Genomic DNA, 13267 nt, shown 5'->3' on the forward strand with positions numbered 1-13267 from the left:
GCACGCCCTGTGGATGACACTTTGGGGTTAGCTTATCCGTGTTAAGCTCAACTACCTCGCAGCAAGTTGGAGAGCCTCTCCTCGTCGTCTTTCGTCTTCGGCGATCTAGTTTCTTAGGAATCTTTTCTCTCGGGCTTTTGTCTCGTCTTATCTGGTTCATCAGTCATCTTGAACGAGAGTCGTCTGGGGCTCATAGAACGAAAATAATTCTGAAAGGTCGTGTAGAGTGAGAACGGTACTATCAAGAGAAAGAGATAGGGATGAGAGAGCTGGTAAATTTAGCAAAGAAACAGGACATCCTTGGTGTCACATGAGAAAGGTGGCAGGTCTCTAACGCGTGGGTAATTTATAAATTGCTAAGAATTGACTGTTCATTACAAACTGTGGACTTTTTATGATCCTTGAGTACGGTATGCTATGAGGTATAGAATAAAAAGGTGTGATTCAATATTGAAACTCTTGATGCTGGTAAGGAATGTCATAGTCATCTCATGACTAGAAAGCTCCAAATCGACAAACATGATATGTATCGACAGTAGGGCGATATGACCCAACGAATGGAAAGCATGGGAGATATATCTCGATTGAATGGTCGACTTCATCCCCAACCAAGTACGATATGCTCATTGCGGGGCTCACTAGCTCCCGACTTAGCATGACCTGCATCTGGAGAACGAGCCATCCCAGGAGTATGTTGTTTTCTTCTGACAACTGCCCAGGGTACCAGGATGAATCACGAGACGTCTGCTGTCTCCTTTCTTACATTGATGGTGCGGCCACATCTCCACTTTCAAGTATTCATGCCGAGCGGAGATTTCGAACTGGATGCTCTTATATGCCGAGGCGGAATTATGACAGTGGTGGGCGTAGGACGCTATGAGGTCACTGTTTTCACAGCCCGTGTCGCTTGCTGGATAGGCCCAGTATACCAAGGACTGCCTTGGTATGATCGATCTCGCATCTGCTGTGAATGAAGCACCCATCGTTTTCGGGGGCCGCGAGCCAACTGGTTTTTTGCCGAGGCCACCATGTTCACTCAGCCACTCATATGTGACAAGGCTGCTGGGCCTCACAGTTTGAGATTCACCTTGGTCGTATAATGTCGATTCGGCAGCCACTTCCATCTGAAGGTTCACCTTGACGATGCACTCAAAAAGTCCCTGATCTTCGCCCTCGAAGTCAATGGTTCGGTTGGTTGGTGGTAAGGCAATAGTTGTTCCGAAATCTTCGACATAGAGTCGATAGTCGGTGCCGGTGCTGTTCAAACAGGACAGAAAGTAATTTGCGACTTGACTGTTTAGCTCCTCAGGCCCATATATGGTGACGTTGCCCATATTCGGGGAAGTGCCGATGCTACCATAGACATGCAAGACCACGCCAGCAGTGTCGGTGTGAAGTATGGCTTCATGATGAGGTTCTGATAAAGAATTGTGACGGGGTATTGAAGTAGCTAGAAGAGATAGAAATGTAGTTTGATGAACAAGAATCAGTTTCTTCGTTCTACCGATGCGCTTAAATATCCTGGCGTTCTGAAGCAGGCTGCCTATCTACGATTCGATTCAGGTATTACCGAAGCCCATGTTGGTTCCTACTTGAGGTGCGCGATTTTTGTAATTCGTAGGATCTTGCCATGAAGAGTGGCTATGTCTGGGGGTATCACAGTGTTGGAGACCAGAGTTGCCCGTGCTATATGCCATACGTTGCTTGCATAGCCGGTTGGGTCATGTATCACGCACTCTTGGTTTTAGGCTAGAGGAAAGTGGATTTGTTTTATTAGATGGTCCGCACAGCTATGGATTCGAGCCTTTAGCTGATATCACCATGCTGCTGTCTAGGGAATTGATGGTGGAGACTAACTGTATAGGTACAGATATCCTGCGTTTCTACAGCTGATAACGTTATCGTTCTGACTGGCAAGGCTTGCCTAAGTCCTTATCTTTAGGTACTAGGTTCGTTCTTGACAAGGGGATAGATAGTATCAGGAACTGAAGTCGCTTTTCCAAAGTCTTATACTAGTCGCATGGCCTGTTGGCTATGTATTATAGGTACCTTTGGCGTGCTAGTCTAGGAAGAAGGGGACCATTCCCCTCTATGAGAGGTCTGACACACAGTTGGGCTGGATCTAAACTGTGATCAATTACTTATCGGAATGATTGTCAATAAGATGGTGCCACACTCTAGAGTTGCATGCACTACATAGGATCACATATGGCCCGTTTTTCCTACTATATTCTGGCAAATTTGTCCGAAATCAGACTGCAACTGGTACGCGGAGGGCATAGCCAGTGAAGAGCAGAAGAGTGCACCTTGAGTTGAATAACAAGCACAGAGAGGAAATTAATCAAAGATCAAGATCAGTCGACACCGTGGTCGCCCCCACGTAGTATAGGCTAGCCAAGGGGGCCCCTAACAGTGCACTATCTATAATGATTCCAAATACTTCCGAGCTGTAAGCGAAGCGACTGCTGTTGTAATGATTCTGTTGATCCATCCCACGCCGAACTGGTATCCAGGCCATATTCTAGGTAGCTATAAATTGGTATTCTGTCGTGACATAATTGGTATACCTATAATAGTGTGATCCACACCGGCGAAGCAGATAATGCTTGTTCCTATAAGCTTTTTGGCTTCCATTAGCTAAAAGCTTGTTGGTTGATTCTCCATATCCGTTTGGGTAATATCGGACTTAATACACCTTCCGTGTTGCTTGTCTAGGCTCCAGACAGGGCAATAAGCCTCTCGAAGGATGCCTTACCCTAATCTTCTATTACAGATTATCCTTGGGCAACATTCCTTAGCAAGGCTACATATTATTTGAGTCGATGTTGCGACAGGGATGCAATCTCATGGAAGAGTCATACTGGGGCTGTGCTGGATAAATGCCTCAAAAGTCTGTTTTGACAGGGTTGGCCAGCCAATTGACTACTTAACATCCCCAACGGCTTTTCATGGAGCATCTACCTAGGTGAACACTACTAAGCCATGGCTGAGACATTGCCCCTGTGAACAAAGATACCCCTACTGTATGGCCTTTTCCGGTCTCTTGTATAAGTGGAATCATTTCTCGAGTGTTACGTCACTGCTGGCATTGCTCTGTCATACGTGTCGGTCCCTGGCAAGCTTAAAGCGCCCGAACATATCGCTGTCGGCTTTCCATGCTGGCTCCCCCAACTTGAATCTCACAAAGTGATGCATCAAACCAGATACAGTACAAGCCATACAGAATGTCCATGTCAATGAACGGAAGAAAATTCGTGGAGAATTTCACCTACGCCCTTGAGCATGATTTTACTTCTCCCTCTGGGGTGCCTGCAGCCTGGGCTCCAGGCCATCCGAAACGATGGGGTCAAGAGAGAGCGAAGATTCGCCTGGACGGAGCAGCAACAACGCCCACTCTTAGTCCCGATGATAGATTTGTTGCAGTTGGGGTTGACGAAGAAGTACACGTCTTCGATGTTGCTACGAAAGAGCGTCTCGAAGTGTTGGCAGTTGGCGAGCTGATCGAGACGGTCAAGTTTGCACCAGATTTTGTTAAGAACGAAGATGGCAAGTCTACCTGCTATGTTCTGGCATCACAAGCTGGTGAGGATGGGAATCCCATGGTCATTCTGTGGGAGCTGGATCAGAAGGGAAAACTCGCAGCCATGACAAGCCACGAGCAAGAACACAGACTATGCTTTGAGGGCGAGCTGGGCTCATTCAGTCCTGACGGCAAGATGATGGTCTTTTTCAGTCAGAACGAAACAACCCAAGAAGATACACAGGAGGCTGCCTCTATTCCCTGTGTCAATCTATGGGATATCGAAACTAGATCCTTTCGACACAAACTGCTGGGCCACACGGACAGGGTAATGTGGGCTGCCATGGCCCCCGATAACAAGCTGGTTGCATCTGTCGCATGGGATGGCACAGCACGGGTCTGGGATGCTAGTTCTGGATCCTGTCTTTACGTCTTAGGCCCTTTTGGCGGCCAGCTCTGGAGCGGAGCCATCTCTCCGGATCAAAAGTACCTTGCCATCATCCAGGGAAACCCGAAGTCCTATGTGCACGTCTACGACATCGCTACGGAGCAGCCAGTGTCTTGCTTTGATGGGTTTCATCTTCCACCACGTTCTATATCCTGGAGCCATGATGGGGCCATGCTAGCTGGCGGGGCTAATGAAGGAAAGCTTTGTATCTGGGATCCATACACAGGGGAGGAGCGGATGCGATGGTGCCTAGCATTTGATAATCCCCTAATGCGTCGATTTGCTACCACTAGAGCCGTGCAGTTTATAGAAGGTGGCCGGAAGTTGGTGTTCCAGATCAGAGAGGGAACCGTGGAGTTGTATGATTTCGAAAGCAATCTCAAGCAGCAGTTCACACGGGGGGTGGGGGATAGAATAGACAGGTGTCCTGTCTCGGAGATGGTTTGTTCAAGGGATTCCAAATTTATCGTTGTACCAGATGTGGATGGATACTTGAGAATTTGGGATCTCTAGGCTTCCTGTCCATGCATAGCTTCGTCCATTGATTATTACATGCTTTAGTGCGCTGCGTGCCACTAGTCTCTTATGAGGTGATGGCTATTGCGGCTAAATATTTGGAGCTCTGGAGGTTGGTAGAGACCTTAGAATTAGGATTGCACTCTAGTTGATGGTTGACTATAGACGAGCAATCTATATCTCGTGTTTCCTAAAACGGCAACCTTGGTACACCTCAGCCGACTAGACCGCTCTAGGCAATCCGCAGCCTCAGGCACGCCGGAAATAGTCGATGTCATCGATAGGGCGTACGACCACAATGACAGTTAACTACTCCATCCTGATTAATCGTTGACCCACAAGAGTTGGAGTTCTCGCTTACACTCGGTTCCTCTGGCGTCTTTTAAATTCAGGGTTGCCAGGGCTTGTGTCCTAGCAATCAACCAGGCGAGCCCCCATTGGCTACGGAGTACACAGTCTGCAACGGAGCGCCATGGCATCAAATGCTCAGTCCACTGGTATTGAGCTGCAAGAAAGCAGCGCGGCGGGGGAGAGATTTCCGCGGCCGGCTGGAGATTCCACCCCCGAGCTCAATCCGGATGATTTGATGCAAGCTTCCCTCATTGCTGACGCCGAGGTGCCTGATGGAGGCTATGCCTGGGTCGTCATATTAGGCTGTGCAGTCATCACCTGGTGGTTCATCGGGACATCCTACTGCTGGGGTGTTCTGCAAGCGGCGCTGGTGAAAGAAGGCGTGTCCTCGTCTTCTACCCTAGCATTTGTCGGTTCCCTTGCCACGGCCTGCATCTCGTTCTTGGGCATTCTCAATGCGCGCATCATTCGAAAGGTTGGGACCAGGATTGCGGCGATGGTGGGAATTTTCTTCGTCGGCCTGGGTGAAGTCCTGAGTAGCGTGGCCATCAAGAACATTGGCAGCTTGTTCGTAACATCTGGGGTGGTCATGGGAATTGGTATCAGGTACGGTAATCTTAGTTGGATATCTTTTGAGTGGTATGCGCTAATGATGCCCATTAGTCTCTGTTTCATGGTGGTCTCGGTGACCCCCGCGCAGTATTTCAAAGCCAAGCGCGGGATTGCGAACGGGATCGTCTACGCTGCAGGCGGTCTGGGGGGAGCAGTCATCAGTTTTATTCTGAATGCTCTCCTGAGCAGCGTTGGCACCGCATGGACGTTCAGAATCCTTGGGTTTATTACCTGGGGAACTGGTATTCCTGCAGCGTACCTGATCAAACAACGGGTACCCATACCTCGCACTGCGTTTGTTGAATGGTATGCCGTGTCAAATCCCACGTTGCGATCCCTTACTTATCTGCATTCCAGGCGACTCTTCCGAGACATCCGCTTCGTCATCCTTTTTGCGACAGGAGCCATAGCCACGTTTCCTCTGCTGGTCCCTCCATTCTTCTTGCCTTTGTACACGGATTCCCTCGGAATGTCCTCCAGCGCAGGAGCAGGAGTGGTCGCTGCATTCAACTTCTCCTCCGCAGTGGGACGGCTGATCTGCGGGTTCTGCAGTGATCTTGCCGGTCCATTGAACACTCTGTTCTTATCCCTCCTGCTCAGTGCCCTGAGCATGCTAGTATTGTGGCCGGCCTCGACGTCCATTGGGCCGCTTATCGTCTTCGTCATTATCAACGGGATGTCCAACGGCGGCTTTTTCTCGACAATGCCAACTGTTGTTGGGAATGTATTTGGCTCCGCGAGGGTGCCGGTTGCAATGGGGATGGTGGTGACAGGCTGGGCGGGTGGATATCTTCTTGTACGTGTTTCATGTGTTTTCTTCATTTACGTCAGTCTTGCTTTTATCGGTTTCTGGAATACTGACTACTTCTCAGGGTGCCCCGATTGCGGGATACATACTCGACGCGTCCGGCGGAGAAGGAAATGGCGTCGGTGCCTACCGGCCTGCGATTTTCTATGCTGGCGGTATGGCTCTGAGCTCGGCGGCAATGGCTCTTTTTATTCGTCTGAAGACGGATGTGAAACCGTTCAAAAAGCTATAGATGATATTATTGGTGTATCGAAAGTTTTACATCGAAGGTGGGAGAGATACACTATATCCGAGTTAGATGAGCCATCCATTCATAGAGTATGGAGAGTATATACAATCCTGCTGCTCTGCAGGACAAGAGAACAATTTTACAGGTTATTAACGTGGACTGTTGAAGATCGCATTCGAGCATCCCTCATGGTATGAATAATCGATAGTTTAAATGTGTTTTAGTTTACATCTGGTCTATCTTGTTTAGTAGGTATGACAGGGAGAACAATAGTAGGCAGCTGCTCATTCCATCTAACCATGACTTCCACATCTATTCCAGAATCTCGTAGAAGGCTTCTACTCCTGGTCCTGTTACTGTCCCAGCAAGCCTGTTTGGAGCATGAATTGGCCTTCGGGTCGGACATGAGCGCGTCATAGTCCGATAGTTTTCCGTGCAGCCCCTCTACATCGCATAGTGAGTACATAGTAGTCGGTTTTGTCTTGTCTGTAGGTTGCATCCAAACCATGCGTCCTTCATCTGTATACTAGCGTACGCACTTACATCCAAAACGAAATACTGCACGGTAGCCCTGGTATGTTCTAGTGGCTTAGTTCGCCTCTATCCTCGGGATTCGGATGTCAGAGCTAACATGCGGGGAATCCTACAGGACCTTAGATTTTTCCCATATCTCACGGCGTTCGAAAACCCAGTGAAGTACGGTGAAGTGATATAGTTGTTATAACCTACATTCAAGTTCCTCGTCGACAGATGTCCGGCAAATTCGCTCTTCTTCACCGACCCCGGATTACCTCCACACGGAGATGCCCTGCGGGTGGAATCTTCCATTACTCCAGCAGCAAGTCGCTTAGATATGAGGAACAGTCAAACTTCCTTGGTAATTTCTTCGAGAGAAACAGCCCGCCTGAGAGGACAGCCGATTATTTTTCCTCCATTGAGTGGACCCGCAAGGTCATCGAGAACAAAGATTACGATATAGTCCCATTCTTCCCTCGGCACTTCAACAAACACACCGGAGAAAATCGCTTCTTCGGCCAGACTGTCAACACCGATTCTACAATCCCTCACGTCTTGTCACTCCGACTGAGAGACATCCAAGCACCGCGCTCCGGCCGTCTACATGGGCTGAATCCTCGGCATAAGCTCAGAACCCAGCCAGATGCGATCTGCCTGATGTCTTTGGGTCATGCTCTTGAAGAGCACCCTACCATTACTCACGGCGGCTTCCAGGCGGTCCTCTTTGATGAGATCATGCGGTTCGTGGTCTTGTTGCATCATCATCAGACATGTCAGCCGGGACCGAGGGATAAGCACTACACGGCGAACATGTCGCTGTGCTATCACGCACCGGTGTTTGCACCAAGCGATATCCTTCTTCGATCACGGCTGATCCGGCGAGAGAGACGGAAATGGTTCACCGAGGCAGAGATTGTCGATGGTGCCGGCACGGTCTTGACCACGGCGGAGAGTATGTGGGTGACGGCAAAGCAGCCTATCGTACGGTGATGATGCGAATTTGATGCTCGTTATTGTATGGTTTAACCCCATGATAAGCATCTCAAGGGATCCATAGAGTCCTAGATCTATCGGGGTTTCACTGGTCTGGGATAGTACATCGATCCTGGGTCCATGCAACTGCTGTTAATTATCCACAGTCAATTAAAGACCAAGACATAAATAGAATTGACCTAGAACATTGAAAATTTTCATGTACTTCGTAGATGTTGACTGTGGGCGACTGGCATCTCGGGACGCTTCGCACCGCCTAAATAATGAGGGCGAATTTGACGTTCCCGCACAACTCTCTTCTCCAGCCCAACTATCGCAAAGATTCTCCCCGCTGAACCCCTCCGTCTAACAAATCGAAATAGATCAGGGGAACTCATAAAATGGCAAACTCAAAGTATGCTTGTACACAGCGTTAAATGGAACTTCGCTGACCGGGGTTAGATACGAATATGTCAAAGCATTCGAACAGCCGGATATCCTGCTACCCAACACTTGGATCGTGGTGCGGATAGACGGCAGAGGCTTTCACAAGTGAGTTCCTTGGTCATAGATCTCGTCCCTCCAGACCGACTTGGTCTGCCAAGTCACTCGCATTATACTAACGCAGTCTAGACTCACCGATCGTTATGGCTTTAAGAAACCCAACGACCGTCGGGCGTTGGATCTGATGAATGCTGCTGCTGTGAAGGTCATGAAGGACCTGCCAGATATATGCATTGCATACGGCATAAGCGATGAATATAGGTCTGTCAACGCTTCATCATCGAGTCACTCTGCCGAAGCATATTGACACATCGCAGCTTTGTGTTCCATCCTAATTGCCAGTTATTTGAACGTCGGAGCGCGTAAGTGACCCTATTTTCTGGAAAAGGTTAAGGCGACTAACCCCTTGGTCAGGAAACTGGTCACCACCATCGTATCCACATTCACGGCACATTATGTCTACCAGTGGGGGACGTATTTCCCTGATACTCCCCTCCAACCACCGCATCTGCCTTCGTTCGATGGAAGGGCAGTTGTCTATCCCAATACGCGAATCTTCCGCGATTATATGAGTTGGAGACAGGTTGATTGTAAGTATCTTACCCTGTTGTCTGATCAGGTTACTCATGCGAGAAAGGCCACATCAACAATCTCTACAACACCACCTTCTGGACCATGGTCCAACAAGGAGGCATGAGTAATACCGATGCAGAGCAAGAGCTGAAGGTGAGATTCCAGCTCCAGAGTTTGCGCTTGGTGATTTCTAATGCTGGATACATCAGGGCACGGTATCATCAGACAAGAATGAAATCCTGTTCAAGCGATTCGGAATCAACTACAACAATGAAGAGGAGATCTACAAGAAAGGCAGCGTCTTATATCGTCAGGTACGTCCTCTTCCTGCGTCTCCCAATTTACATGCTGAACGCGGGACAGTATCAACTCGAAGAAGCAAAGCCCGCTGCAGAAAAAGCAGTAGAACAGGAGGAGTTCACAACACAGGATGCCCAGGTGTCACGCTCACAGCAGGAAAAACTGAAGAAACTGCGCCGGAAAGCACAGGTGGTGGTCGAGCATGTGGACATCATCAAGGACGAGTTCTGGGAACGACGGCCCTGGATCCTCTCGGGCAAGCCCGGGAAGCTCCCAACGGACGTTTAGACATGATAACCTGAATCGAATGATAATGCTTTTATGCCGAGTCTAAATGGGTATCTCTAGATCTATATACGCCCACCCGCGTTCCGTAAATCAACGACGAACAAACAGCATATGTAGATGTCTCAGTTAGGCGGCCTTCTTCCCATCCTTGGACTTTTTCGATTTCGATCTGGAGCTGTCGTCCGCCGTAGACACCTCCTCTTTCTTCCTCTTCTTGCTCTCCTTGTCCTTCTTCTCCGCCTTCTTCTTTTCCTTCTTCTCCTTCCGTTTCTCCTTCAAGTCAGAGGCAGACGAGGCAGACGACTCATCGCGCCCCGTAGAATCGGACTGATCCTGCTCCGTCGACGACGGCGGCGTCGGATAGTCATCCTCAGGACGACGCTCTTCCTTTTTCTGCTTCTTCATCTCCTTGCGCAGCGCCTTCTCAGCCCTCTTCTTCTCCTTCTCCTCCCTCCGCCGTTTCTTCTCTTCCTTCCGCGCCCGTCGCTCCTCCTTAGTCTCCTTCTCCTTCTTCACCTTCTTCACCGAGCCACCCTCCTCCCCCTCCTCACCAGCCTTCCTCTTCTTCGACACCGCCCCATCATTCCCAGACCCAGCGGCAACCGCAGCGGCCGAATGCCCCCCAATCGTGCCAGGCACAACCTCCCCCCGCACAAAAAACCGGTACAGCTCGCTCGTCAGCGCATTCGGCGTCGCCGTCGCGGGCGCGCGGTCCGCCTGCCCGACGTCCTTGAGCGCATCCTCGAACCCGCGCAGCCACCATTGATTCGTCGGGTCTTTCGTTGTCTTCTTGCCCACGCCGTGGTTGCCTTGTCGGCGCGCCACGAGGATCGGTTTCGTGAGGCCCAGCCCGCCGTGGGTGCCGGGTCGGCGGTTGGGGTTGAGCGGGTTGCCCGGTCCGGACCAGCCGTGACGGAGGAGGTAAGCTTGGGCGTCCATTTTGGATCGCAGTATTTGTGTGACGGATTGGTGGTTGGAGGTGTGGTGCGTAGGAGGATTGTGGTGTGCGTAGGTGGTGAGGTTGTTCAGGTGCGGCGCATGCAGGGTTTGTCGCTGGTGATGTGGAGGATAATGATCGAGTCAGGCGGACATATATGATAGTAGTGCTAATCGCTGAAGGTAGGAGTTTATGCAATTAAACAGGAAGAAACACGGTATACTGCAAATTTTGAGGAACGCATCCACGGCGTCGGAGGAAGGGCAGAAAAATTATGGAAGAAAAGATAGCGATAAAAGTCCAGGCGGTGGGACTGCTGCATGGAGAGTTAACTAAGAGACTAAGAGCATTAGTTTCCGGCGCGGCGGGTCCCCTCTGGCGTTTGGCCTAATGGTTTTTTTGTCCGCACGCAAGCCGAGACAAGGGGTTCGATCCCCAGTGCGACTTTCTTTTTTCCTTTCGTTCTAATCTTCTTCTTTTCCTCTTTTTTCAAGATAAAATTCTGAAGGGAAGACGTCTTGGTCATTGTTTTTTGATTTATCTATATATCCTGCTGTTTTTATTACTAATGTTAGATACATTCAAGACTGATGCGTTGCAATATATATTTCTCATCCTTCGGTACCATCAACACTTGTACATGAACAATATAATTAGATTTCCAGCAGATCACTCTTATCTATCCAACTAATACGGTCTAAACCTCCCCTTCTCCTTATTCTTCTTCTCTGGTCGCGATGCCTTCACTGGTGACTCTGTCTCCATCTCCTCTCCACCAGCCTTCCACACCCGCACGAACCCATCCTCACCACCGGTAAAGACCGACTGAGACTGCTACATATTAGTACCGCCCGTCCACAAACAAAAGCGCATCAAACATACCTGCTCGTCCAGATACACAGACCGCACAACCTCCTCGCCATGGCCGCCCGGCAAACGCCAGAGATTCTCCTGGTCGAATCGCCAAGTCGGGTCCGCGACGAGCGGAATCAGGTCCAATCGTTTGTCCCTGCACGAGTTAGCCTACAGCACAACAAGAGCCAGTGGAGCGGCATACATCTTATTCCCGGCGGCAATGTACGGCCCCTGACTGCCGATGCAGAGCTGCGCGATGTACTCGCAGTCCAGAGGCTGTCTTAGGTCGCCGAACTGCACGGGATCGGGCTCCTGTGTTTGTTCGTCCGGGTCGGTGGCCGGGTGGATCGAGAACACCTCGTCGTGGCTGAGCGCGTAGATGGTCTTCTCGGTAAGGAAGCCGGCATGATGCACGGAGCCGTGGTTGATGACCTGCACTAGGGCATCGTCCTCGTCGGCGATGGTTGTGTTGTAAATGTTGACAAGGCCGTCCGTGCTCCCCGAGAGAAAGATATCAGGCCGGGTCGGGTGGTATTGAAGCTGGAGGGCGATTAGCACCTTGGGACCTGCAGGGCCTAAAGCGTAGGATACACACCTCGGTCACGTCGTCGTTGTGACTCTCGACATACTGGAGTCTGGGCTGGCCGGGGGATCTGACATCCCTTTGGCGTCAGTTAGCAGCCCTGAAAGTCAGAATCTCACGGATCGCGGCGATGCACTCACCAGAACTGAACGATGGCCTGGGAGGAGACCAGCTCGGTTCCCGCAACGAGGCTGTTGGTCTGGGGGCAACAAGCTACCGACAATACGGGGGCTTCCTTCGCTGGCGCAGATTTGACGTCAGCAGGCAATCACCCGCAGATGCAGGAATAGAGGGAGTAGATCATTGGGATTCGGCCCATGCAGGCACTGTTCCCCGCGACAAGAAAAGGCACAGACGCAACTTACATGTTTCGACCTCCATCACCGCCGAGTTCTTCTTTCCACTCCGGAGATCCCACAGCTTCACCTTCCCATCCCTGCCGCCCGTCGCCAGCAATTGCTGGTCCACGCTATACGACCGCAGCGACGTGACTCCCGTGTGGGTGTCGGCTGCAACGACCGACACACGAGCGAGACCCGCGGCATCAAACACGCGGAGAGAGTCATCCGAGGAGATAGCGGCAAACGATCCCGGAGATGCCGGTGCAATCGAGTAGATGTAGTTTCCCTCCGCTAGGGAGAGGGACGAAGAAGCCGTGGCCTGGAGCGTATGCATAGCCGTCTACTTTGATCAAGCGGCAGAAAGCGCTAGTGATATTTCCCGATGAAGGTCAATTCCCGTGCCGAGAACAAAGAAGGTTGCGATCCCTGAGCCGATAATCAAAGAACAGGACGTGATGGGTTGCTCTATCCCGTCGGTCGGATGGGTGTGTTGTTGCTGGTTTCCTTCTCCAGGATGATGCAGGTCTGGTGGCTGACGCTGGGTTGGCTACTAACTTCTCTCTCCCTCACTTCCCGTCTTGACGTGGCTATCTCTGATAGGAATTCGAGGAAGAATGGATGCTCAATGCAAGATCTCTTGGATTCTGAGAGGCGTGCAAACTTCGTTTGCTTCCTGCGAGGCGATGCCCTGTGATGATACTTTTCATGTTTTGGCGCGGCGGGAAGCCAAGATTTTGTCTTTTTTTTTTTTTCTTTCTTTTTTTTTTTCCCCCTTCTCCCTTCGATTGCTGCCTGACGATTCTGGCTTCCACGGAACAACACCTCACAGAGGTATCGAGTGCTGTGGTACAGAAATAGTCACATCAATTCGATGCAGTTCAGTGTGGCTGTACATAATTTACGATGGATAACCT

General features: G+C 50.4%; 6 protein-coding genes across 6 annotated transcripts; 3 read left to right on the forward strand and 3 right to left on the reverse strand.

The window, feature by feature from the left end:
• Window positions 1-495: 495 nt before the first annotated feature.
• Window positions 496-1334, reverse strand: ATEG_00671 (uncharacterized protein; the record flags this gene model as incomplete). The annotated part of the gene is made up of 2 exons (XM_001210757.1): window positions 496-638; window positions 764-1334. 2 exons carry the CDS (start codon window positions 1332-1334, stop codon window positions 496-498), a joined length of 714 nt encoding a protein of 237 aa, XP_001210757.1.
• A 1890-nt stretch (window positions 1335-3224) lies between these two features.
• Window positions 3225-4386, forward strand: ATEG_00672 (WD40 repeat domain-containing protein; the record flags this gene model as incomplete). Its single annotated transcript, XM_001210758.1, has 2 exons — window positions 3225-4327; window positions 4359-4386. The coding sequence occupies 2 exons, from the start codon at window positions 3225-3227 to the stop codon at window positions 4384-4386; spliced, it is 1131 nt and encodes a 376-aa protein (XP_001210758.1).
• A 570-nt stretch (window positions 4387-4956) lies between these two features.
• ATEG_00673 (uncharacterized protein) lies at window positions 4957-6487 on the forward strand (the record flags this gene model as incomplete). Its single annotated transcript, XM_001210759.1, has 3 exons — window positions 4957-5441; window positions 5499-6243; window positions 6320-6487. 3 exons carry the CDS (start codon window positions 4957-4959, stop codon window positions 6485-6487), a joined length of 1398 nt encoding a protein of 465 aa, XP_001210759.1.
• A 747-nt stretch (window positions 6488-7234) lies between these two features.
• Window positions 7235-9173, forward strand: ATEG_00674 (tRNA guanylyltransferase; the record flags this gene model as incomplete). The annotated part of the gene is made up of 6 exons (XM_001210760.1): window positions 7235-7956; window positions 8177-8201; window positions 8356-8387; window positions 8435-8524; window positions 8606-8737; window positions 8891-9173. 6 exons carry the CDS (start codon window positions 7235-7237, stop codon window positions 9171-9173), a joined length of 1284 nt encoding a protein of 427 aa, XP_001210760.1.
• Window positions 9174-9763: 590 nt separating this feature from the next.
• ATEG_00675 (uncharacterized protein) lies at window positions 9764-10576 on the reverse strand (the record flags this gene model as incomplete). The annotated part of the gene is made up of 1 exon (XM_001210761.1): window positions 9764-10576. One exon carries the CDS (start codon window positions 10574-10576, stop codon window positions 9764-9766), a length of 813 nt encoding a protein of 270 aa, XP_001210761.1.
• Window positions 10577-11261: 685 nt separating this feature from the next.
• On the reverse strand, window positions 11262-12687 carry ATEG_00676 (WD repeat protein; the record flags this gene model as incomplete). Its single annotated transcript, XM_001210762.1, has 6 exons — window positions 11262-11399; window positions 11457-11583; window positions 11632-11969; window positions 12059-12082; window positions 12153-12247; window positions 12369-12687. The coding sequence occupies 6 exons, from the start codon at window positions 12685-12687 to the stop codon at window positions 11262-11264; spliced, it is 1041 nt and encodes a 346-aa protein (XP_001210762.1).
• Between the last annotated feature and the right edge of the window lie 580 nt (window positions 12688-13267).

This window comes from Aspergillus terreus, genomic scaffold (genome assembly GCF_000149615.1).
Source record: "Aspergillus terreus NIH2624 scaffold_1 genomic scaffold, whole genome shotgun sequence".
In the NCBI taxonomy this organism is placed as follows: Eukaryota; Fungi; Ascomycota; class Eurotiomycetes; order Eurotiales; family Aspergillaceae; genus Aspergillus; species Aspergillus terreus.